Raw genomic sequence first — 22,919 nt, 5'->3', positions numbered from 1 at the left:
TAGTTAGTAGTACAAACTTTGAGATTGGGTTGAGCACGCCACCTGCCCTGCAGACAAGACTTGGAGCGCTCACTAAAAATATACAACAACCATTCGCAATTCACATCGCATCACCCGGCTTCAATTGTGAATTGCACATTGAATTTTGAACGTCGTTGACGGAATTAAAAATAATCAAAATTCTATAAAATCTAGGAAGTTGTAAGTACAAATAAAGTAATTAAGATATGTTTGGTTAAACGCGGTGGATTTTTTTTACTATAATATTTGTTTTTTGTCATCACAAGAAATTACGCTTTTTGTAGAAAGAGACGAATTTTTGATTTGTTTAAAATGTTTAATTTTTAACAACTTGTAATGTTGCAGGTTTCTTACGTCTCTTAATTTCAACTACAATGAGTCCAGGAAAAGGTGAATTCTATTTGCGCTACTACGTTGGCCACAAAGGGAAATTTGGTCATGAGTTTCTTGAATTTGAGTTCCGCCCCGATGGCAAATTACGATATGCCAATAATTCAAATTACAAGAACGATACAATGATCCGGAAAGAGGCGTATGTGAGTCAGGCCGTGCTGAACGAATTGAAACGTGTCGTAGAAGACTCGGACATAATGAAGGCAACTTATTCCTCAATTTATAATTTACTACATGGTTTAGTTTTCTTAAATAAATATTCAATTATTTTACCAGGAGGATGACGGTTCCTGGCCTGTACCTGATCGAGTTGGGCGTCAAGAGTTAGAAATTGTTATTGGTGACGAACACATTTCATTTACAACCTCGAAAATTGGATCACTTGTGGATGTCAATAATTCCAAAGACCCTGAAGGACTTAGATGTTTCTACTATTTGGTCCAAGATCTGAAATGTCTCGTATTTTCTTTAATTGGACTGCACTTCAAGATTAAGCCAATCTAAGTCTAAAATCTCTCGTTTTCCACCCCCATATTTTATGGACATTTCTTTAATTAGCACATGAAAAAACATCAATGTATTTGTAATAATTCATTCAGATGTGTTATACACTCCTCTGTTGGATGAGATATAAAAATTGCATGTTTTGTTTACTTCTCTCTTTTTTTCCTTTAACTGTATGACTAGATTTAATTTTTGGAGTAAATGAATTTGTATTCAAAGTTATCAAGTGTAAATATTTGAAGGAAAGTTTCATAAATCGATAATGTTACATTTCTACAAAAGAAATTGTTTATTACTTTATTTATTTAAGGATAAAGGTCTGATATGTCATTATTATATTTGCTTTTGGTACATCCTACTCCTTCTCTTTGTAGTCAACTTGTTGGTTTGAGTAGTTAAATTGCTTTGTCCATAATGCACTGCAGAAGAAGGTTGTTGCTGCTGCTGTCCATAGGAAGGATAACCCAAATAGGTATTCCGGGTAAGGAATGGGTTAAATCCACCAAGGGAGGACGGGGTTGTATGGTATGTTAGGTGTGGTGATTGTGGTGGTGGCAGATAGTTATTATTTCCTGCTCCACCCCATGGTCCCCATCCAGGATAAGCGGTTAGAGGGTAGTTGTACGGTTGTTGTGAAGAAGCCCCATAAAAATTGGTGGGATTGTATAGTGACGAACTTATTTGTGCACTACTACGACTGCACAGGTCACGACATTGGTAATGTCCATTTTCAGAACAGACGCACGACTGACATCCTTCTTGGTAGAGGTGACCATGTTGACACTGTCCTCCAGCCACCCCCTTCCGGTTTGATAAAGCATTCGACCCCGACAATAACCCATCTCGCTGCATACTATCTGCTGCTGACGATGTAGCGTCATCAAACTTTTTCTTGGTCATGCACTCACCGTCCATGACACAAGCCCATTCGTTGAAAAAACCATTAGAACCACACTGACAGTTGAAACATTGTGCAGGAATAAGTCTGGCACCTAGAGTGCAAATTTGAGCGTATTCCGTATTTTTGTCATGTGACCCCGATCCTACCCTTGAAGTTGCATTTGAAAGTGATGATAATGACGGCACGACGGTTGCTCCTGGTCTAGATTTCTTGAAGGGTGCCGCTGATGATGGCCTTGTTGATCCAGGTCGGTTCCCTGATGAAATAACACTTCCTGGTCGTTTAATTGTCGAAATGGTCGAAGTTTTCAATTTGATTCTTTGTTGACCAGTTGTGACGCGTTGTTTGAGTCTGATAGTTGTAGTTGTGATTGGTGAACTTGTAGTAGTTGTTGTAGTAGCATTAGTTGTATGAAACGCAGGTTCCGTCTTATTTGTGGTGAGATCAAGCTGTAAATCTAAGTTGTTGTCGGAAATGTCTTCAACATGGTGAAATTGGTCAAATGTTGCATTTCCCGTAGTCACATCGACGTGATTGTCTTCTTCGGAAGGGGTGCTGGCCATCTTCGGGAGATCTGTTGTGGGGGTAGAAGTGGATGTCGTCGTAGTTGAAGTTGCGGTAGTTGGGGCATTTGTAATCTCATCGCTGGAACCGACGACTGCGGACAGCATTACAACGAGGAGCGAGAGTGACGATTGGCGCTGTTATTTGGAACGTTTATGAAATTACACTTACAATTAATCTCTTTTAAGTGTTAAGAGCATACTTACCAAAAAATGTGAAATTTTCCGACTACGACCCATCTTAACAGGAAGTGCTGGGAAGTGCTAAAATTTTTCCGAAAAATAAGTGTATCACAAACGCACAAACTCGCACTTTCGATGTGACTGAAACTGACTTGTGACGAATACATATTTAAATTAATGAGCAGCTTTACTTATAGGGAAGCCAGTTAGACCTGTTTTATTTCAACAGGGTGACAGAGTAGGGCAATAGGACGCTACACACTGATAAGACTACGCGCATGCAAACAGCAGTATGATTATCTGCTATGATTTGTAGTGCATGACATGTGCATCACTATGATTATATTAAATCCAACCTCTATTTTTGATTTTCACACATCAGATAAGATCTAAATTGTATATTGTATAAAAAATAATTAAGTAAACCAAGTGTCTGATTAACCTGAAGCTGTCATAGTTCGTTTGAAATCCAGTTTTGAATCCATTGTTACTTTTTTATCGGTATGTAAATCAAAACTACTCCACTACCCGAATTTCTTGAATACAATGCTAAAAGTGTTTAGTAGATTAGTTGTAAATATAGCAAGTTGACATTGGACACGATCCCTGATGAGCGGTCAAACAGGTTGGTTATCTCCCAGTTTGAAACAGATTCACACGCGCAGTGTTTCTGTTAGTCATGTAAAAAATTGGCATACATAATGTATGATACATTACATCTGGATGTTTCATATCCCACAAATTTTGAACGGTTCCAAACTTACTTATCCTAGAATCATGAATGGCTCAATGCGGATTGCTTTGAACTCGCATCGAAATAAAATTTTAAATATGTTCGAACTTTTAATCATATATATTCAACCCCGTTTGAGCAGTTTTTTAAGACTGAAACCTAGAATTCACATTGTCAAAGGGTGTAACCCACCCACCATGTTACAAAATAAAAAAAAGTATGCTCAGGAACTTGATTTCGTCACCGTTTGATTTCGCATAACAATCCAACATGGACAACAAATGTTTTAATCATGGTGTAACATGTTTTAATTGAAATTATCCAGAATTATTTCGAGAAAGTGTTATAGCACAGCCAAGATTATATGATGATGATAACAGTTACAATGAACCTTGAAAAAGTTAATACCAAAAGTAAATTGGAAATTATATCGTCGATGAAAGTAAATCTTGTAGTGTTTACATTTCCTATTACATAGATATTTCCCCATGAATTGCAACGTCAAAATACAATATATGTAGTACAACATCAATATTTGCTTAACATTGACAGTTGTGGTTGGTTTAATTTGATAACAGACATCACATCCAACCCTATAACCATTGCAACATGATTGTTTTTATTTTTTAAAGATGTAGCACACATTTTCTTCATAAATTTTCTTACTCTTACTTTCAAGGATTACTTTAAATTCTCTCTTTGATACGGAGATATTTTGGCTATTTAGCCAACATTAATTAATGCCACTCTTTAAAACTAACTAATGCAAATTTAAAAATGAGGCACCAATGAGAATAAGCATCATGGCATTATTTGCATGGATTTTTTTCATTTTTTCGTATGGTTTTTTCACACGCTCATAAAAAACGAGCCAGCTCGCCCCAGAAAAGATCTCAAATATCAAAGAGCCCACCAAACCAACCAGCCAGACTCCGCGACACAAAATAACCACCACCAAGATCAGAGTGTGCCATTCATTCCATCCATACTTGTGGGGGTGTCACACAGACATAGTAAAATGCATACAGAAGCATGCCAAATTGCACAAATGTTTGGAATGTGTCCTCCTCCTGCTTAATTTTTAATTTCCGAGTTAAATGTTAAACAAATTCAGCCGTATGAAAATCCTCAATTTTAAATATCCAACCAGAAATCACATCTCCCTTAAATATTTATTATAACCCCTTTTATAACTTATCTCGAATTCACATGTTATAATTTTTATAGGGAAATTCTCGTAGCATTTATTAAATCCCTCCGAGGTTGGGGATTTGAGAGGGGGGACGGAATTTCTGGACATTACGTGGCAAAGGCACGGCACGCATGGATTGGGAGCTCCACTAAAAAAACTCCATCCACTCTCGCAAAAGCCAAAGTAACCAGCAAAGCAGAAGCATTCATTCATCCAATTCTTCAGTTTTGCTGCTCTACTAGTGTGCTGCTTGTGTGTGGGTCCAGTTCAACTAAAACTTAACTATTTAACTATTTAATTTGGTCGGTCGCAGTCGTCGTCGCATCAGGAGAAGACTAAAAAGAAAGGTCCGCTGCTATTAACTATTTTATTTATTTTATATATACAAATTGTCACAAGCCCATTGTTGTTGTGGTGGTGGGTGGCTGGGAGGTATTGATTGTATTGTACATTGTTTGTGATTAGTTGGTAAACTATTTTATATTTGGGTGCCCTTTTTACCTTATCAACAACACGCGAGTGATTGACAAGTTAGTTCTTTACCGTGTGGTAGTAGTGGTGGTGGTGGATGAAATTGGGCGATCTCTTGATTTCGTTTTCTTTCGATTTTGCCATATACGGAATATGCAAATTAGTTTGGTTTGTGATTCTTGTTAATAAAATACTATCATAAACCACCACGCCTCAAAACTCCACACTACTTTTTACTATATTTTACACTACAACTGCCTGTCGCAGTTGTAGTGTAAAAGGTGTAGTGGTTTATTTTTGTATTTCCGTCAAAGAAAGTTGATAATATGATCATGATGATGGACTGCATGAAGGCGCAGAAAAGTTACTAAAGTTCAGAGGTTTCTTATAGATAAAATAATGTTATCAAAAGTATGTCTAAAAAGATAATTACATCATTTATTTATTAATTACAGATAAAACACAAGATTCAACATTACACGTTAAATACCGGAAAACAGATTTGGTGAAAATCCGAATTTACTAAAATTGTGTGCATCGTTTCCTGCTGCTGGAAGCTGCGTCCTTGGAAGAATTTACTAAAAGAGGAAGAATAGGAGATAGAAGACAAAAGTCTTAAAAACCGTGGGGAACACCGTTTTGTTTTTTTATTTAGGATTTTTATTGAAACTAAGGTAAGTATACTACTACAACTATTTTATTTGGCACGATAGTATAGTTTCCTCTGTTCCTGAATCGTTATCCATCCAGTCAATATTTATTAAATTGCATAATACTAATTTTATGGTCGAGGCAACTGGTGGTCGAGCAGAGTTTCGTTTCGTTTCCTTCCGTTGTAGAGAAAGAATTGATAAAGAGTGATGATGATGGTGACGATGAACTGAACCTATAGTATTCATCGATGAATATTATATATAGCAGGCAGCCCATTGATTGCTGACAGTATTAGTGGTAATATTAAGTAGTGACAAACTGCAGTATTAAGTAAAGTAAGTAGTTATGTAAGAATATGGAAGGAAGGGTTAAATGTATTCCTTAACTTAAGTTACATATGAACACAGCGATCTTAAATTAGTTATTGGGTAATGCTGTGTTTACACACTGTTCAGCAAGGCAGACCATCCATTATACTTTAATGCATATTCCCTACCGTTATGCTATGTGTGTGCTGAACATGAAATACTAATTATAGTTTTGTACTCTTTGTTTTTTTACAGACTGATAATTAACTACAGTGAATCACAAATCGCCAATAATATTGTGTTCATACTCACTCATGAATGGATCCTAAGTTTGGGTGGTTGCAACCAGAGCAATTAGGGCCAGCGGCCGAACTTTGGCTGCGTGTTTGGGAAACACAAGTGGGTCAACAGGGACCAGGTCGGGATAGCAAGGACATGGGACAAGGAGGACCTCAACCCTCGAATAATCAACAAGGTCATGTTCAAGATATGAACAACTTTGGTGGTGGAGGAGGAGGAGGAGGCAACAACAATAATAATAATAGTAGTATGAACGGGAATGGGAACCGTGGTGGTACACCCAACGGGAATAGTGTTAGTAACAATAATTCTGGTCCACACAAACTTGCTCGAATTGATAATCGAGCCAGAATCTATGGATTGGGTCTCCACAATAATAAAGTCAATATCAACCATCAACATGGGTGCCCATGGATTGTACAGGGCAAGTTGTACAGCAGAGGTCCAGTTGGGTAAGATTATTAAAAATAACAATCATTCAGCGGACTATTACCACTAACTTGATTTGTCACAATTTTGTATTAACAAATAATAATAACATTTCGTGTTACAGATTACACGAAGAAATGGAAGACTTTTTCAACTACATGTCTCCTACTGAAGAAGAACATTCGGTTCGATTGAGCGTGGTTCATCGAATTAAAAGTGTGATTCACTCCCTTTGGGTAAGATTTAAAATAGTTATTGGGCGTATAATTTATGTAAGGTCAACACATTTGTATTGTTGATATTAATAATGAGCCCACCTTTGTTGCCAAATTGTATATAATTTTTACATGGGTATTTAATAAGATGCGATCTTTTGTTTTATTTTAGCCAGAGTCGACGGTTGAAGTTTTTGGTAGTTTTCGAACCGGTTTATACCTTCCCACAAGGTGAGCATTCATTTTATGAATTTGATCATCTAGTGCTGGCAAGTTCCATCAGTTTAAGGATTCGTTTTCTATTTGATTATTTACAAATTTTAGTGACATCGATCTCGTCGTCATTGGCAAGTGGGAAGAACTTCCCCTGCGATCGTTGGAAGGTGAACTGATCGAAAAGGGAATTGCAGAACAATCGTCCATCAAAGTTTTGGACAAGGCAACTGTCCCCATTATCAAATTGACAGATAAAGTAACTGATGTACGAGTGGATATTAGCTTCAATATGTGCAACGGTGTTAGGTCCGCTGAGCTCATTAAGAAATTCCGAAGATTTTTCCCAGCCCTACCAAAACTAGTTTTCGTTCTTAAACAATTCCTACTGCAGCGGGATCTCAATGCAAGTCTCTTTTTACCATTATTTTTATTTGACGAATTTATAATTTCAATAAATAAAATAATGATTGTGATTTGTTGTCTGCAATATTTAATTCTATTTATATTCAACAGGAAGTGTTCACTGGGGGAATTAGCTCATACTCCTTAATTTTAATGACCGTCAGTTTTCTCCAGGTATGACTATGCTAGATGCATTATTGTCATTTGAATATCAACTATGTACATGCGAAATGAACAACTATACATGAACCGTATTTTTTGTCTTTTGTAGTTGCATGATAGAGTGAATGCGGGTAACGAAAAGGCCAACTTGGGGGTTCTACTCATCGAATTTTGCGAATTATACGGAAGACATTTTAATTACTTGAAGACCGGCATTAGAGTCAAAGATGGGGGTGCTTACGTCGCCAAAGAAGATGTAATTATTACTTGATTTAAGATGCTTCTTTTTTTAAATACTTAACAAATTTCATTGCTTCACTTATTTCACTTGATGCATTTCCGTGTTTTATTTTTAGATTACGAAAGATATGGTGGATGGTCATCGACCGTCCATGCTATGCATTGAGGATCCGTTGAATCCAGGGAACGATATTGGTCGCAGTTCGTATGGTGCTTTACAAGTCAAACAAGCTTTAGAATATGCCTACATTGTACTCTCAGAATGTGTCATCACCCCTGTGTCCAATGACCCCAATCGCCACTCCATCCTTGGACGAATTATCCGTGTGACGGATGAAGTGATTGAATACCGTCATTGGATTCATAAAAACTTTCCTATCCCAAACTCCAACTCTCACATTAACCAGCAGCACATTTCTGCTCGTGTCGTGCCAACAACCTATTCTCGTCCTGTATCTGCTCCAACGGTGCAGCAAGGTAGCTATCCTTATCCTAACCCCCACTATATCTACACTCCATCACCTTCGACGCCATTGACAATGCCACCGCCACCCCAAGAATATATTCGTCAACAACAACTACGGGGAGGTGGCAATCTTCCTCAACATAATAACCCTCGCTCTGGATCTGGATCCACTTCCACGACCAGCAGTGGTAGAAATAGTAATAGTCCCGAAGTCATGATCTTGAGTCATCACATCAACAACAACTCCCAACTCGTGTCACATATCCCTCCAGCCTCCACTATCCGATTCATGCAATCTGCCGACAGTGACGAAGTCGATGATTCCTGTGGTAACCTAAATAAGGAAGATTCTGGTTCCGTATCGTCACTCTCAATCGCAAGTGAAAGTGGTGGCGGTTCAAATAGTGGAAGCCATCGTAGTAGTCCTGCTCTAGCTGGACCTCGCACTCTATCAACTACTGCACCATTCCCTACCGCCATTTCAACCTCCCCTTCCACTAACAACTCCATTACAAGTGGTAGTAGTACGACGACAACCTCCTCCTCGTTAAATACTACCATTTCCAATAATCCTCCACCCCGACCTTTCTCTGTTAATACGTCCGTAGTCAAAAAAGTTGTTGCGGAGGCAGTGGCAGGGAACGAGCTTGATAAGGGTAGAAAAAACTCTTTGGGTGGAGGTGGAGAAAGAGTTGTTGGTTCTTCTTCTTCTTCAGGTAGAGGCTTTGACACCCCTCGCTCATCATCCAAAAAGCAATCTGTCCCCCCCTTTGCGCCGGAAACTACATTGAATTCTCCATCATCCGCCACAACAAGGGGCAAAGATAGCAAAACTACTGTGAATTCCAGTTCGAGCACGAGGTACATACTTTTACTAAATATAGTGGAGAAAATTGTTTTCGGTTTTTGTCAATATATTGTATAATATATGGCTGTTCCTTTGTTCAGATCACCCACTCGTTCTCGTTCAAATGCGGTCCAATCTGGTTCGTCAGGGTCGCCTGTTACTGCGTCCGGTTCCAGCTCCTTTACACAGACGGTGACAACCGGAACTGCTGTGTATAGCACTATCCCTCCCACCTCAACTGCAACGAGTAGTAGTACAGGGTCCACCAAGAGGACGCAACCTCAACAGGAATTCTATAATGCACAACAACGACGCCAATTTTCTCCAGGAAGTGAGTTTTTTATTCCTAATAATAGAAAGTCAAATAATATTTGCAAACTAAATTCCATCAAGTTTTAACTCCATTTACTTCTTTCTAGACCGACTAGGTTCTTCTAGCAGTGGCACCAGTACAAACGCTTCTTGTTCTTCAACCGGTGCAAATTCCAACTCCTCCTCTACGCGCACTCTGAATGATAGAGGCGACGGTGCTCAACAATTGAACAACCCTACCACCAGCAGTAGTACAAGTATACCTAGTAGTGGTGGTAGTGGCGGTTCATCCACCCATAAAACTTCGTCCACTTCCACCTCCCCAAATAACAGTCATCCCCGACCCCATGCAAAACAGATTAAAAGAAAAAAGACAAAAACTACTTCTTCCGAAACCAGTAGAAAAGAGTCGTCGCCCGTTTAATCCTCGCAACCTTCCGCCTATTAATTATTATTATTAGCAAGACGTGTGCGTTTTTTTAAAGATACAATCACAACTATTCTTTTTGTCCGTTACTAGTTTTTTTTCGACGAGACCTTATATTGACTTCTATTACGAGTAATACGATGACAGTGTGTATTTTATCTTATCTATCTTGCGCAGCAGCATGCAGTTCAAAGATATCCACAAATAATTATATTAATTAATAATATTTTAAAAAAGTTTGTCATTCAAAAACCACACATAATTAAATATTTAGAATGATGATTTATATAATAACCTGATCAAGGGAAATGTTATTAATTGATTCAGAATTATACAAGTGGTTTGTTTGTGCGGCCTTTTAGACTGAATTTTTCTCCTCTTCACATATTTAAATTTGTAGTAATATATATCTGATGATAATCTTGTATATACTCACATTAAGAGACGCAGTAGTCGAGAGTGGTAATAAACTTAACCAATGCAGATAAACTACTATATATATACGTATACCACACATAACAGAAAACGGACGACTAATAAGTATGCAAATTTAAACCCTTATTACCTAATCAATTTACACGATCATGGTTATAATTCTATGCAGCAAGTGTAGCAATGAAATTTTAAGACAGATCAATACTACTTTAATAATGCTTTGTTATAATTTATCAATAATTGTATATGATTGTTGTTACAAAAAAATATTACAACTGCCTCACACACGCATACACTCTTTTTACTTCTACTACTAGTACTATTATTATTATTATATTATTATTATATGTACAAGCTTATCTCTCTATATGGTTTACTTAACAAAAAAATATATAATAGATTATTTTAATTTCCGTTTTAATTTTTGCCTGTATTGTGAAAGCTTGAAAAATATTTATCATGTGAAAGTTACACAGTTATTAGTCGAATCCCAGTTTTGCTAATGTATATCATATAAAGTAACTTTGTAAACAACCCAGCCAAACTCTTTGTTAATCTGGAAATTTGAAAAATAATATGTAAAAAGATCAAAAAACATTAAAAAATGTGGTAAAAATGAAAGTAAAATAAAAAAAACACATTAATAAAACTGTAAACTTTCGATTCTCGGTTTTGACATTTTATTCAATCAATATTGCTTAAATATTTCGTTAATTAAAAAAACATTTCTGAAAATTAATTATTATTACAATTGTTTTTAAAAATCGTGGTTGTAAACTTTGTCAGACGTGACATAACCCAACTGCGCCATATCCTTTGTAACCATTTCCATTTTAACGACGACGTGACCACAGGACTCGACTCTGACAACTGTAATATTATTTTGTTAGAAAAACAGTACAACACAAAATAATTTTCTTGCGTAACAGGTCAAACCTTGTCGTCCATCATTCTGTGCCAAAACTTTCGGGTCCACAAACTCTGGGTGGCGTCCCATAAGCCAAGATGAGATTTTTTGGACAAATGAACTTGACTCGGGAACAAAGAGGGGAATTCTGAGAGTATTTTAAGAAAATATTATTATTTCACATTAATACGAATGCCCATAAATCACAACACAACCAATCCTCTCACATTTTGGTGAAGACGCCTTTCGATACCGGAAAATGCGTAGTTCCATACCCTCGAGCGATATGGTTACCCATAATGTCAGCCCCGTACACGCTCAAAATAAGTTGCGGCCCTGCATGTAATATATAGTGAAATATATAGATACATACTTACTTGCGTATTTATTATGTGTAAAAATAGAATGTTATATTACATCCATGAGGATTTGTACTCTTAAATGTGACTTCTAAGGGAAAATTCCACACGAAAACATTGTCCCCATTCTTGGAAGTAATTTGCGAGATGGCTTCTTCCATGCCCTGTGGGAAAATGTACACATAGACTTATCTTAGTTATCCTTATCATTAGATAAGTACATTTCTCGTAACAAGTACCGAAGTGACAGCCCAGTCTCCACCCATGGCCAAGTTGTACTTGCAGTAGATATCGTTCGCTCCGAATATTTCTGCAGACTCGATTCTACCCGTGACCTGGAGAAGAAAGGCTCTGGGGGCAGGAGGATCGGGTTGCTTTGTCGGTTTCGCGTCCGTCAAATGTTTCCAGGATCCCTCACTGCTACTCCCATCTCGACCACTCATGACTACTGAAGGATATGAAAATATATGCTGATTCTGATTATTTTGATGAAATTAACCGATCACTTGTATTATATTTATCAAGATATTAATCATGACTCTCTGCAACTGGGAATATCTACTTGTTTGGATGTATGTGTGAGCAAATGTTTGCAAGCAATATGTGTACATATATCCGAATAAAGTATGGGGAGATCTAATCGGAGAAAGCATGAGTAGAAAGTGAGAGTGGACAAGAGTGTGTGCATATGCCCGATTTGCAGGCATGGCAACGATCCCACAACAAGGGATATCAACCGGGCATCAAATCACAAATCAAATTGCGACACCTTTGCTAACTATTCCGGACTTTGTATAGCATTTTGTAAAAGATGGACAATCATGTTTATGGAGGTGGCCCCCAGCAGCAACCCAACGGTATCTTACCACGACCTCCATCCCATTCACGGAGACCACAACCATCGCCCCCTCAGCAGCACCAAATGGAACCGGCTGACCTCTTAGATGACGAAGATAACGAATTTGGAGGAGACAGGAGAGGAGGTGGCGACCTTAGTTTGGAGCCTCAGAGACCAGCCCCTCCACCCGCGTCGAGAAGCAGCAGGGGACACGGCGATAGGGAAGTATCCAGGTCAAACTCTCGTGAAAAGGAGTCTAGTAAAATATCTGGAATAGCTCCAAAATTTTTAAAGATTGCTGTGATTGGTAAAGTATAATTTTCGCCAAATTATAAATTGTGTATATCCGGCTGAAATTTGAATTACTGATTTGGTAATAATTTACAGGTGATTCTACAGTTGGAAAAACATGCCTGTGTCACGCGGTCACACTGGAATCTTACACATTCAACAAAAATTATAATCTCGTAAGAACAGTTTAATTTATCTCAACAAATGTAGATTTGCCGCATTAAATTAGATGCTATATTGTAAACTTTAATTATTGGTTAGACCTGTGGAGTTAACGTATACCCAAAAGCTGTCAAAGTACCGGATCAAGCAACGGGTGATCCCGAAACAAGTGTGGAACGTCTCAACATGGCGTTATTGGACTCTTCTGGAAAAGATGTGTATTTAGACTATCTCCCGAAATATGTAAGATGAAATTATTCCAATTCGTACATAAATGTAATGTATGCCATACTAAAATTAGTGGGACAAGTTGGACGGCTTCATTTTGGTTGTGGACCTTACCAATCCAGCCTCACTTACTAATGCGGAAGACTGGTGAATAATTTGAATAAAAATTACTCAAGTCCTCTAAGACTTCTAAGCGTATATATTTTTCTAAGGGTCAAATTGGCTTTGAGTTCCTGTCCGAAGGGTAGCAGCGAAGTCCTTGGAATCCTAATCGGGAACAAAATGGATCTCTCCGAGCGGAGAAAAATCAGCCCAACGACAGCGCAAGAGTTTGCAGCAAAACATAATCTCCAGTATTTCGAGTGTTCAGTGGTATGTAAATTACATAAATTATGTAATTCAAAATATAAATTATGCAGAAATGTGCTTAACTAAATATGTATGAGTAACCATAATGCGTATAGCTAATTATCTCAAAGTTATGCTCTATTTTCTGCTGCAAAAACAGAAAGAAAATTCAGGACTGGAAGACCCACTGTTTTTCTTGGCACATAAATACACGACAACAATTGGTTTGTCATCAAATACAGATGACAAGGAAAATGTGGACAGAGGAAAATAAATTTATACTTTATTTGTAAAAAGACTTACACACTAATTACTAGCATATAGTATTATTAAGTAAATAATTAAATATGATGTACTACTGACCCCGGACCAAGTCGTTATGATTGTCATCTATTCTTTTGTAAATTGTTTCGTTGGTGTTCTGGTCAGAAAATAAAAACGATTTCGGGGGTGGACCCCTTGAATGAATGGGGTATTGCAGTGGGCCTAATAAATCGACCACTCCGGATTTTCGAAGTAGTGGATGGTCCACAGGAATGTATCCTCCAGATGGTGGTAAAACATATCTTGGAAGGAAGGATAATGCCTCGCAGTCTTTAAAGAGGATGTCACATGGAAAACCACTCCTCCCCAACTGAGCAACTTTGTTTACTCTTTTTAAAGTGATAGGACCTCGCCTTGGTTCTGAATTAATTAGCATTTTCCCCATTTCAGTGCTGAAATTAGTAGTTATGAAAAGTTAAATCTGTTTGCTTGCTAACACGTGCTATGAAAAAATACCTTATCAGTGCAGCAACAGATCGTCCAACATCTCCAAACTTGTCCACTAGCATCTTGTTGGCTCCACAGATTGCTCGAAACGTGCAATTAACCGGGATAAGCTTATCTCTCGCATGTGCCACAACGGACTGAAATATTATGAGTAGTTCTAGTACATTCATAGGTTAACAATATTTTTTTATGAGCAGGTCATAGTGCTTATTAATTTTACCAACACTGGGAAAAGCTTTGCGACAATATTGGGGTTTAAGGCATCAGTAGTGGTTACAAGGTCTGGATGAGCGTTATCACTTTCAGTTTCACTAACTGACCGTCCTATACGAATTCTGGTTTGGTTGTTGGCTGCTTGTGCGGCCATTTGATTGAGAATATTCTATTAAATAAGAAAAAATATATATTAAAGTCTGCAAGTTTTAGAAGAAAACTCTTCAAAATATGCATGTACATACTGTTGCTTAATGTACATAATTACCTGCAAGTAGGCAGCCAAGCCCAGCACACCCAATAACCCCTAATGAATTAAATGGAGACAATTCGTGGAATCAAGAAATGCATAAAAGAAATTTTATGAATTAACATCATACTTACCAATGCATTGTTGCACCCTTTCCTGAAAAATCAAAATTTTATTATTAAAATTTCAATACATTTATCAAATTAAACTATATTCCATTAAAAGTGATAATTTGTAACAATATGAATAAATCAAAATGCTATAATAATCCACCCAAACTTATTTATTCCAATAATTCCACAATTTACGTCAAGCACATCAACCAAACAAAAACACAATGTCTACAAGCCATCATAAAATGCTCTCATTAATTCGAGAGGGAGTGGAAATATAATCGTAGAATTTTTTTCAGCAGCAATCGAGTTGAGGGTTTGAAGATATCGTAGTTGAAGGGCTCCAGGACTTTGAGAGAGAACGGTAGACGCGTCTAAATCAATTTTAAAATAGTACAAAACCTTACATTTAATAATATTGGCATTCATAAATACATTATTGATTTTAGATCTTCAATACCTCTCAGCGCTTCTGATGCTTTCTTTTCGCCCTCTGCTGCGATCACTTTGGCTTTTGCTTCACGCGTAGCCTCTGCTTCAGCAGCCATAGTTCGCTGTAAGGATTGTGGTAATCTGACATCTTTTCTGTACGGATGCCCATTTGCAAAAATATGACTAAAATTTTCCAATCCATTGTATTATGTATTTATATATTTGGTGTCACACGTACATTTCGACACGCTCAACTTTGACTCCCCACGGATCTATTGACGAGAGATAATTTCAATTTAGTGGATTCAGTGTATTTTTTCTCATAAAATTAATCACTATTTTAACCTGTTGCAAAGTCCAGTGAGGTCTGCATGGTATGAGCAATACTTTCCCTGTCCGATAAAATTTCTGCAAGCGCTTTGGTGCCCAGGACGTTCCGCAGTGTGGTAGACGCCAGGAGACGAGTTGATCTTGCAATTAATGATTAAGTAGTGTTTTTTTAGTTTGCATACTAATTAATTGTAATCACCTGTTATAGTCCTCCACGTTCGCAACGGCCACTGTGTTAAATATCGAAAATCATTAGTGTTCATTAATTACATGTATGCATCCTTAAGAAACGGTCAATACGTGAAAAGTATAACCTGTGGGATTGTACACTCGGTAGTAGACAACTCTACAATTTTGATAAAATTGTATAAATATTATACTAACGATACAAATTTCTTAACAAAATGGATGACTCTATTTATTACGCATCAACAGCCACGGTCACAGCATCATGGGTGAGTATTTCTTGAGGTGGTACCTTGCAAAATTTACTACTTATTAGTATATTTGCATATATGTATATATAGCGTATTATTAAATTACGTCAAAGGTGACCGTCCTGAGGTCCAGAACGTAGCAAGAATCGACACACGGTAAAGTAAATAGTGTTCCCGGTCCTATGTAAGTTTGATTAACATTAGAAATATTCAATCCAATACGTTAATAAGCCATACCCTTTGCTGCTCCTTCGCGTAGACGACCCATTCTGAAAATTACTGCTCTTTCGTACTCTCGAACAACTTTGTAGCATGTACAGACCACAAATGGGAAAAATAGTATTGTAAGTATCCACGATAGAAAGATTGCGACATATTCGATGAATCTATAGGCATATATTTATGCAAATTAAGCGCATTTATTTCATAAATAGAATGCTAAAAATTTCAAAAATGACCTAACCTCGATGGTGAATTTTCCTCAGCGTGCCACAGTTTCTTTCGCTCTTCATCCGTGGACATGTGGCGTGCTGGTGCAGGTGGTGGGCCAGGGATTTGATAACCTGTGCCCACGACGGGAAGTGAGAACGGGTGTGGGGCGACTGGTGCGGGAGGCATTGATGATCGGGTCGAATCCATCGAGTTCCGATTGGACATGGGCACTGGTCACAGTGAAATTTTTTTTACATAGCCATCAATAATAATAAAAGTTGAAGTAGCTTAAAAACAAAATTACAATTACTTACTAAGCTGCATTTGCTGTTTTATGTAGGAGTTTTATGTAGGATCATCAGCACGGGTTGCGAAAATTGTGTCACAATTGTGTCACTGTTATGCGTGTGTGGTCTTACACTCAACTTGTCTACTCTACTTGCACGTATTTTTTAATATAAATTCCGGTTGGTATCAGATAAAGAAATAATTGATAATTTCTTAATTTGAATAAACGCTTCTTTCTTTGTAAAAAGAAAGAAAGAAAATATTAAGGAACAATTAAGTCATGAGATCAAATATTGAATGTAGGTTAGTTGTTCTTTCACTTCCTTCCCCTCTCGTAATTTTGGACATTTTACCATTATTTTTTTTTGTTTTGGCTTGTTTGTCTGAAAGAAATGTCCTCACTCAATATAAGCAAGAGGAAATTGTCTCAGTTTGTGTCATGCCAAGAAAACTACCACATATACACGAAGATATGTATACAATATGCAACTAACAAGTAAGTACATATAATGGGAGCAGTAACCGGAATCCCGGAATGTTTGTTGTCTTACGTTGTGATCAGGGTCTTATCTGAATTTTTACAAAAAAATCAGATTCCTTACATTTCTCATGTTACTATTGGGACTTGTCCAAAAACTTGGACAGACGAATTACAGTTTTGTCTAAGGATTATGTATAGTCTCATCTTGGGTGAAACAAAAGACGACATTTTCCATCCTCTTGTAATTTATCGCGTCTTACATATATCATCATCTTGCTGCTAGAAATAATTTAATGATTGACGAATTGATTTATTTTGCCACTCACAACTGTGCACATACAACAAGGAGCATTACACTGTAGTTGTTGTAGTCGTGTGCATGATTGTTTTTTGTTTTACCGAAATTTGGATATTTGCCAATCTGTGTAAGTTGGCGACACAATTGAATAAAAGCTTATATCTAGTTTCGAGTTCGAGTCGTATACATAAAGTAGTGTGATAATGAGCTGGAGCCGCTGAAGGATGATAAGATTGCAAGTATGATTGCAATATCTCCTAATTTTTTAATCGAAGGTGACTAAAAATACTGAAACTTTTACCCTGAATGCCCATGACCATAACCACCACCACCACCGCTGCCATATCCACTCGCAGCTGCCATTTCTCCAAAATCTGGGGGGAGTTCTTCAATGGCGTCGACCAATTGGAGATAATCTTGAATTGAAGCTCCCTTCTTTAGACCACCACTGCCAACTTGTTTCATGGGGGTCCCATAGCCGTACGCATCACTCGAGTAAAAATGACCTTTCGATGGGGATGTGGGCAAAAGTGAGCTGGAACTACCTGATTGTTTTCAGGCCACCATTTTAGAATTGAAATCATAAATAGTTTTTTTTATAATTGAGCATTTGCAAAATTTCTGAGTATACCTTTACTTCCTGTTCCATAATATCGATATGTATCTCTGCCAGGGCGAACCTTTCCGCTTTCAGCGAGTAGCACACCAGGGTCGCCTTTATCTTTGTTCTTCTCTGAGGAAAGAAGCGATTTTTTCGCAAACCCGGAACTTATTGTCTGAAATCCCAAAATGACGAGAAACAAAAAACGCATTTTTTCTCACTCGAGTTTCCGGATTATTGGGAGAGATAGAAAGAAATTCCTTTGCCCGATTAAATGTAGACAGACACTAATTGATTAATTAAGTAACTCATCCTCAGTAGTACCAATCTGCATGTGTGCAGAGTTGAGCTTGGATTATGTAGGTTGAGTGTGCAAATTCAAGTAACGGATGTCATTTATACAATGGCTGAGCTGAAATGACTCGGTTAATTAACAAAGAATTCACAGTGTTATAATGGTACCAAAGATAATAAAAGTGCTTAAAGTCCATGTGGTTCACTGGGATTCACAAGCTTTGCTAACTACCGTTTCTTCCACCGAATTAAACTAAGGATGTCTGCAGATTCGGTTTGCTGTGTTTATGTAGCTTGTGCTATGTAATGCTTTATGCCATGCCCATATCTGATCAATACACAAAATCATGATGATTTTGAAATGATGCGCATCATTTCAGGAGTTATGAAGTCTTGTCATATTTTCGACATTCTTGCTGTCTATAAACATGTTCTACATTTTCTAATTCCCCAATATCTCCATTCAAGAAATCCGGGAATCATATATGACGTAATTCATAGCCAATGTATAAATTCCTGTAAAAATTGGTAGAAATCAACTGAGACGTCCGAAAAAGAAATATCTTAAACAAACTAAACTACACAAATATGGACCAAGGTGTATCAGTAATTGCACTGAGAGTTCCACTGGTAATAAATTAACCTTAACCTTGATTCGAATTTCGAATGGTGAAGTTAATAAGGAATTACAATTATGGTGCAATTTTTATGCAGATAGTGAATCGCATTCTTTCTTTTCTTGGGTTAGAAGAGCTGAAAACAGCAAGACGAGTGAATTCTCTCTGGAAAATCGAGGCACAATCGTACTTTCTTCAATTGGCAGTTGGTGTTATCAAGGTGGGTGAGGATGACTCACCATCGCTGTATGTGGACCAATACCACAAATACCTCCACCAGAACATCAAAGTCCGAATTATTAATAACGTTGAAGAGCAGAAGTCAATCGTTTCCACATTATTTTCAAATCATGGAGAACACATTCGATCTCTTCAGTTAATGTTTGAATGTCCATGCAACATGACACTTCTTTCAGACTGCACCTTTCTTAACGGTACTCTGGCCTCTGTCCCACACCTGAAAGAATTAACCCTGTCGATTCCTAAGTGTCATATGCACAATGAACAAGAAACAAATTAGATGGCGTTTCGTACCTATTTCCCCAGAAAAGAGGTCTTATCGTCAGTATTATCAAATCTGCAGAAATTCGAAATCATTATAGCCGTTACTAGCAGATCGTCATTTATTATTTTTATGGCAATGGTCCAAAATATTTTTGAATTGTTTCATAATGCACTTTACTTGACGGTCAACGTGTACGGGATGGATCGTCGCCTTAATGAGGATTGTGTCTTAATTTTACTCAAGTGTCCTCAGATTATGCCAAAGTTGCAAGAAATTCATTTAACGCCAATTTCATGGAATAGGGAACTCCTTCCACTCCTGCAAATTAGTCAACCGCTTAAACGGATCAGTTTGGGATCTGTAAATGCAACTTATGTCAAAACTATTCGGCTCATTTTGGAAAAACATTCCCAAACGTTGCAGAGCTTTAAAATAAATATCTACATTGGATCGGAATTTATGTCTTGTCGTTCAGAGTTTGCCAATATGCCAAGACTTCCGCAATTGAAAACATTGGATGTGACTTACTCATATTCACAAGGTGGACTAATCATATTGACACATATAAATTAAATTTATTTCTATAAAAGCATTTAGTTTTAGTTGAACAGATTACTCATAATTAGTCTAATTTTCCATATTTCAGAGTACGAGGATTCGTTGAGCAGTGATGGCGTTGAATATGTTCCAGATTCTGTTTTATTTGACGCTTTATGTTTATCCCTTCTCTTTCGAGGTGAAATAAAATAATTTTACAGTTTCTAAATACATATAAATAATTTTCACCACGATGTAAAATTATTGTTACAGGGATTGCAAATTGAGCCTACAATATGTGACAAGTTGCCTCGTCTCAAAATTTTGAATGTATGGATTTCGGATTCATCAGGTCCAACGGTTAGAGCAACTTTCTATGATGACTTAATCTTGAGAGGAGTTACGGAGGGGACGATGTTTCCAAATATTCAACAATTAAAAATGAACTATCCAGAAAATACGGCTGGATATGAACTTTGGGCAATTAAATTAGCAGAAACATTTCCCAACGTGCATAATAATCAGGTAAATTTTGGTCGTACACGCAGATAAGAATTTCTGGGATCATATACTACATATTTATCTTGATGGTAAATAGCATCAAATTTAGCATATTTTTAAATTACACTACAGAACAACCACTATACTAACTAGAATAAGTTTATTATACAGCTTATGTATGTAATATTATGTTTGTACGCACCATGTTACGTATATATTTAGTATCAGTGTTCTAATCATAATTAATTATTATCAAGTACCCCAACCATAATCATACGCATTTTGGATAATGTTTTTCACAATTTCTCTGATTTCTACCAGCTCTTGCAGCATACCGTAGTTTGAGGAAAGGTTCATTACTTGTGGGACCTTTGCTCATCCTCTTTTTTGCCATACTTTCCAACACATTTCTATAATTTGAAATAATTTGTATTGTCAACATAAATATATGGTTTATCTAAATAAAATACTAAATAGTTAATAATTTATTATACCCCAACATCAGTCCGACATCTTTCCCATGTTCACCAAATTCCACTACGAGACGCTTGTTTGAGACACATACATCATTTAGTACGCACTTCATTCTTTGTTCTGCAACTTGATCTGCTTGCATTGCAAATGAGAATGAGGTCTGAACCAAGTATTCGTAATACATATTAGTTTATGTGCTATTGAAGATTGATTATTTAATAACATCAGAATTGCACCAACCAAGAGTGGCAAAACGATATCTGCGATCTTTTGCGACTGTGCTTCACGTTCAGCGTCTGGTCCAAGCTTGACGGTTTCAGAATCTATAATTTCTGAGTAATTATCAGCCACGTCTCGACGCCTTCGTCCAGGTGCTACCGTTGTTGTGGTCAGTCCGCTTTGTATCAGTGACAAAAGAGAAAGAAAACCTAGCAAATTTAAAAAACAATTTTTAGCAATTTTTAGACAATTTTTTTACCTCACAATCTGACTCACCTAACAGCCCCACAGCTGATTTGTTGACCCCTTTCCCATAGCCTCCCCTATGACCACCCCCATAGCTACCCCCAGAGCTCGAACCGGCTGCCTCATTATCAGGAACTACATCAATAAAACATTAATAATTCGTATTAATTAAAATATTTTGCACAGAATAATAATGTCAACAAATAATCTTACTGTCATCTTCATTTCCATAATTTTCATGCGCAAATGCAACGGAGCTAGCTGCATTTAATAAGTTGTTTGTCCTATGTCGAAACTTATTCATGACTCTGCCACCCCATGAATTCTCCTGCTGTCGTGGATGATGCTGCTCTAATATTGAATACAATTTTGTTTTTATACTTTTATTGATAATTAATTATCCCCCAATTCGATTATATATAGTTTCTATATTTAAAAAAAACTAATCTCACGGTCTCTGCGCCCATGGCCTCCACGATCTCTGTCAAAGTATCGGTCAAAAAAGTTGGGACTGTGTGGATGTCCGTAGAAATAGTAACCACCACGTTTTGGTCTCAATTGTGCCTCCAACTCTTCTGAACTTGGAGAACCTTCTAGGTCAAAGTCGATTATTGCGTTGTTTCTTTGCCAATTGGGCCCCCGTCTGTCCTTGATTGCTAAGTTTTTATCTTTGGTGGATTTGTAAACAATGTCGCTATTACTAGTGTCCTGCTGTTGTTTGCTTTCAGGCTGAGAATTTGAATCACAAGAGGATGGATAAAATGTTGTAGTTGTGGATAACAAGATGACAACAAGGATGTGAGTTGTAGATAGTTGATTCTTGTAAAACATTGTCAAATTATGGTTTCGAAAGATTTCCGAAAAAAAGTCGAAATCAAAAATGTTGAAAATTTAACATTTTTGAAGTGGGGAAGGTGAGATATTTAATGGGAGAAGATGAGTTTACTTCATTGCCGTTGAAGAAGGAGTGAAGTAGATTTGGTCCGTGAGTGAGATGAGACTACGCAACTAAAGTCACATACATAATTTAAGTCTCAAGTTCCCAACCTGATCTATCTTACCCAACCATGCGTGCACATTATGCTATTTTATTTGAGAATGCGGTGAAGCACGTTATCTTGTCCTGTTGTCATCCAAAAAACGACCACCAAATCAACCAAAACTAATTCTGTATAGCTGTTCTTGTTGTATGTAATTGTTGCCCTATTGTCGCATTAGCTACCCATCCATCTAGTTTGAAGAAATGCCTGTATAAAATTGTTGGTCATGGTGGGATTATCGAATGAAAAACGATACGCACAAGAATAGAATCCGCAACCTGTAATTTTCAATTTAAACCCCGTTACTTGCGGCGACTTACTTATTCCCAGATT

General features: G+C 37.2%; 9 protein-coding genes across 12 annotated transcripts; 4 read left to right on the top strand and 5 right to left on the bottom strand.

The window, feature by feature from the left end:
- Window positions 1–64: 64 nt before the first annotated feature.
- Window positions 65–1,199, top strand: LOC110844133 (protein mago nashi homolog). The gene is made up of 3 exons (XM_022090265.2): window positions 65–201; window positions 367–617; window positions 691–1,199. Exons 2-3 carry the CDS (start codon window positions 396–398, stop codon window positions 916–918), a joined length of 450 nt encoding a protein of 149 aa, XP_021945957.1. The 5' UTR covers window positions 65–201; window positions 367–395; the 3' UTR covers window positions 919–1,199.
- Window positions 1,184–2,953, bottom strand: LOC110844132. The gene is made up of 2 exons (XM_022090264.2): window positions 2,590–2,953; window positions 1,184–2,520 (listed from the first exon to the last, which is right to left on the bottom strand). The coding sequence occupies exons 1-2, from the start codon at window positions 2,620–2,622 to the stop codon at window positions 1,252–1,254; spliced, it is 1,302 nt and encodes a 433-aa protein (XP_021945956.1). The 5' UTR covers window positions 2,623–2,953; the 3' UTR covers window positions 1,184–1,251.
- Window positions 2,954–4,285: 1,332 nt separating this feature from the next.
- LOC110843943 (terminal nucleotidyltransferase 4A) lies at window positions 4,286–10,972 on the top strand. Of its 2 annotated transcripts, none has more exons than XM_022090009.2 (11): window positions 4,286–4,837; window positions 5,417–5,635; window positions 6,179–6,675; window positions 6,777–6,888; window positions 7,040–7,098; window positions 7,192–7,486; window positions 7,597–7,659; window positions 7,757–7,903; window positions 8,004–9,214; window positions 9,302–9,531; window positions 9,620–10,972. In XM_022090009.2, exons 3-11 carry the CDS (start codon window positions 6,242–6,244, stop codon window positions 9,934–9,936), a joined length of 2,868 nt encoding a protein of 955 aa, XP_021945701.1. In that variant the 5' UTR covers window positions 4,286–4,837; window positions 5,417–5,635; window positions 6,179–6,241; the 3' UTR covers window positions 9,937–10,972. The 2 variants fall into 2 exon arrangements, with proteins under 2 accessions (XP_021945701.1, XP_035703178.1); XM_035847285.1 differs by lacking the exon at window positions 4,286–4,837 and adding an exon at window positions 5,216–5,341.
- Window positions 10,784–12,274, bottom strand: LOC110843299 (B9 domain-containing protein 1). Its single transcript, XM_022089259.2, has 5 exons — window positions 11,880–12,274; window positions 11,699–11,804; window positions 11,509–11,617; window positions 11,311–11,429; window positions 10,784–11,244 (listed from the first exon to the last, which is right to left on the bottom strand). The coding sequence occupies exons 1-5, from the start codon at window positions 12,081–12,083 to the stop codon at window positions 11,132–11,134; spliced, it is 651 nt and encodes a 216-aa protein (XP_021944951.1). The 5' UTR covers window positions 12,084–12,274; the 3' UTR covers window positions 10,784–11,131.
- A 46-nt stretch (window positions 12,275–12,320) lies between these two features.
- LOC110843297 (intraflagellar transport protein 27 homolog) lies at window positions 12,321–13,975 on the top strand. Its single transcript, XM_022089258.2, has 6 exons — window positions 12,321–12,785; window positions 12,866–12,945; window positions 13,031–13,174; window positions 13,233–13,306; window positions 13,372–13,531; window positions 13,668–13,975. The coding sequence occupies exons 1-6, from the start codon at window positions 12,452–12,454 to the stop codon at window positions 13,779–13,781; spliced, it is 906 nt and encodes a 301-aa protein (XP_021944950.1). The 5' UTR covers window positions 12,321–12,451; the 3' UTR covers window positions 13,782–13,975.
- On the bottom strand, window positions 13,763–18,487 carry LOC110843296. Its single transcript, XM_022089257.2, has 7 exons — window positions 18,184–18,487; window positions 17,854–18,097; window positions 14,876–14,897; window positions 14,760–14,798; window positions 14,499–14,660; window positions 14,288–14,415; window positions 13,763–14,223 (listed from the first exon to the last, which is right to left on the bottom strand). The coding sequence occupies exons 1-7, from the start codon at window positions 18,362–18,364 to the stop codon at window positions 13,863–13,865; spliced, it is 1,137 nt and encodes a 378-aa protein (XP_021944949.1). The 5' UTR covers window positions 18,365–18,487; the 3' UTR covers window positions 13,763–13,862.
- LOC110842731 (band 7 protein AGAP004871) lies at window positions 15,002–17,758 on the bottom strand. Its single transcript, XM_022088528.2, has 11 exons — window positions 16,800–17,758; window positions 16,517–16,715; window positions 16,291–16,439; window positions 16,160–16,233; window positions 16,042–16,094; window positions 15,931–15,962; window positions 15,816–15,846; window positions 15,632–15,756; window positions 15,525–15,558; window positions 15,315–15,439; window positions 15,002–15,228 (listed from the first exon to the last, which is right to left on the bottom strand). The coding sequence occupies exons 1-11, from the start codon at window positions 16,807–16,809 to the stop codon at window positions 15,083–15,085; spliced, it is 978 nt and encodes a 325-aa protein (XP_021944220.1). The 5' UTR covers window positions 16,810–17,758; the 3' UTR covers window positions 15,002–15,082.
- Window positions 18,488–18,925: 438 nt separating the features above from the next.
- Window positions 18,926–20,628, top strand: LOC110842732. 3 transcript variants are annotated; one of them, XM_022088529.2, is made up of 4 exons: window positions 18,926–19,077; window positions 19,196–20,110; window positions 20,216–20,305; window positions 20,380–20,628. In XM_022088529.2, exons 2-4 carry the CDS (start codon window positions 19,585–19,587, stop codon window positions 20,391–20,393), a joined length of 630 nt encoding a protein of 209 aa, XP_021944221.1. In that variant the 5' UTR covers window positions 18,926–19,077; window positions 19,196–19,584; the 3' UTR covers window positions 20,394–20,628. The 3 variants fall into 3 exon arrangements, with proteins under 3 accessions (XP_021944221.1, XP_035703180.1, XP_035703179.1); XM_035847287.1 differs by having other exon boundaries at window positions 19,166–20,110; XM_035847286.1 differs by having other exon boundaries at window positions 19,162–20,110.
- On the bottom strand, window positions 20,123–22,574 carry LOC110842730. The gene is made up of 6 exons (XM_022088527.2): window positions 21,999–22,574; window positions 21,760–21,897; window positions 21,577–21,681; window positions 21,322–21,509; window positions 21,102–21,241; window positions 20,123–21,017 (listed from the first exon to the last, which is right to left on the bottom strand). Exons 1-6 carry the CDS (start codon window positions 22,375–22,377, stop codon window positions 20,879–20,881), a joined length of 1,089 nt encoding a protein of 362 aa, XP_021944219.1. The 5' UTR covers window positions 22,378–22,574; the 3' UTR covers window positions 20,123–20,878.
- Window positions 22,575–22,919: the final 345 nt, after the last annotated feature.

The sequence above is a fragment of the Folsomia candida genome, unplaced genomic scaffold (genome assembly GCF_002217175.1).
Source record: "Folsomia candida strain VU population unplaced genomic scaffold, ASM221717v1 Fcan01_Sc002, whole genome shotgun sequence".
NCBI classification, from domain to species: domain Eukaryota; kingdom Metazoa; phylum Arthropoda; class Collembola; order Entomobryomorpha; family Isotomidae; genus Folsomia; species Folsomia candida.
This window is presented reverse-complemented; position numbering and strand designations above follow the sequence as displayed.

Coding starts and splice junctions, on each gene's coding strand:
- LOC110842732 (XM_022088529.2), top strand. CDS start 19,585: ATGGCGTTTCGTACCTATTTCCCCAGAAAAGAGGTCTTATCGTCAGTA. Junction 20,111..20,215: donor GACTTACTCATATTCACAAG/GTGGACTAATCA, acceptor TCCATATTTCAG/AGTACGAGGATTCGTTGAGC.
- LOC110844132 (XM_022090264.2), bottom strand. CDS start 2,622: ATGGGTCGTAGTCGGAAAATTTCACATTTTTTG. Junction 2,521..2,589: donor GGAAAATTTCACATTTTTTG/GTAAGTATGCTC, acceptor TCCAAATAACAG/CGCCAATCGTCACTCTCGCT.
- LOC110843297 (XM_022089258.2), top strand. CDS start 12,452: ATGGACAATCATGTTTATGGAGGTGGCCCCCAGCAGCAACCCAACGGT. Junction 13,307..13,371: donor CTTACTAATGCGGAAGACTG/GTGAATAATTTG, acceptor TATTTTTCTAAG/GGTCAAATTGGCTTTGAGTT. Junction 13,532..13,667: donor AGTATTTCGAGTGTTCAGTG/GTATGTAAATTA, acceptor CTGCAAAAACAG/AAAGAAAATTCAGGACTGGA.
- LOC110842731 (XM_022088528.2), bottom strand. Junction 16,234..16,290: donor ACGCGAAGGAGCAGCAAAGG/GTATGGCTTATT, acceptor AAACTTACATAG/GACCGGGAACACTATTTACT. Junction 15,847..15,930: donor CCGAGTGTACAATCCCACAG/GTTATACTTTTC, acceptor TATTTAACACAG/TGGCCGTTGCGAACGTGGAG.
- LOC110844133 (XM_022090265.2), top strand. CDS start 396: ATGAGTCCAGGAAAAGGTGAATTCTATTTGCGCTACTACGTTGGCCAC. Junction 618..690: donor AAGACTCGGACATAATGAAG/GCAACTTATTCC, acceptor TTATTTTACCAG/GAGGATGACGGTTCCTGGCC.
- LOC110842730 (XM_022088527.2), bottom strand. CDS start 22,377: ATGTTTTACAAGAATCAACTATCTACAACTCACATCCTTGTTGTCATC. Junction 21,682..21,759: donor TTATGGAAATGAAGATGACA/GTAAGATTATTT, acceptor TTATTGATGTAG/TTCCTGATAATGAGGCAGCC. Junction 21,242..21,321: donor ATATCGTTTTGCCACTCTTG/GTTGGTGCAATT, acceptor TACTTGGTTCAG/ACCTCATTCTCATTTGCAAT.
- LOC110843943 (XM_022090009.2), top strand. CDS start 6,242: ATGGATCCTAAGTTTGGGTGGTTGCAACCAGAGCAATTAGGGCCAGCG. Junction 6,889..7,039: donor GTGTGATTCACTCCCTTTGG/GTAAGATTTAAA, acceptor GTTTTATTTTAG/CCAGAGTCGACGGTTGAAGT. Junction 7,099..7,191: donor GGTTTATACCTTCCCACAAG/GTGAGCATTCAT, acceptor TACAAATTTTAG/TGACATCGATCTCGTCGTCA.
- LOC110843296 (XM_022089257.2), bottom strand. CDS start 18,364: ATGCGTTTTTTGTTTCTCGTCATTTTGGGATTTCAGACAATAAGTTCC. Junction 14,898..17,853: donor TATGGTCATGGGCATTCAGG/GTAAAAGTTTCA, acceptor TTGATTTTTCAG/GAAAGGGTGCAACAATGCAT. Junction 14,224..14,287: donor TCTGTTGCTGCACTGATAAG/GTATTTTTTCAT, acceptor TACTAATTTCAG/CACTGAAATGGGGAAAATGC.
- LOC110843299 (XM_022089259.2), bottom strand. CDS start 12,083: ATGAGTGGTCGAGATGGGAGTAGCAGTGAGGGATCCTGGAAACATTTG. Junction 11,430..11,508: donor AAAGGCGTCTTCACCAAAAT/GTGAGAGGATTG, acceptor AAATACTCTCAG/AATTCCCCTCTTTGTTCCCG. Junction 11,245..11,310: donor ACAGAATGATGGACGACAAG/GTTTGACCTGTT, acceptor ATAATATTACAG/TTGTCAGAGTCGAGTCCTGT.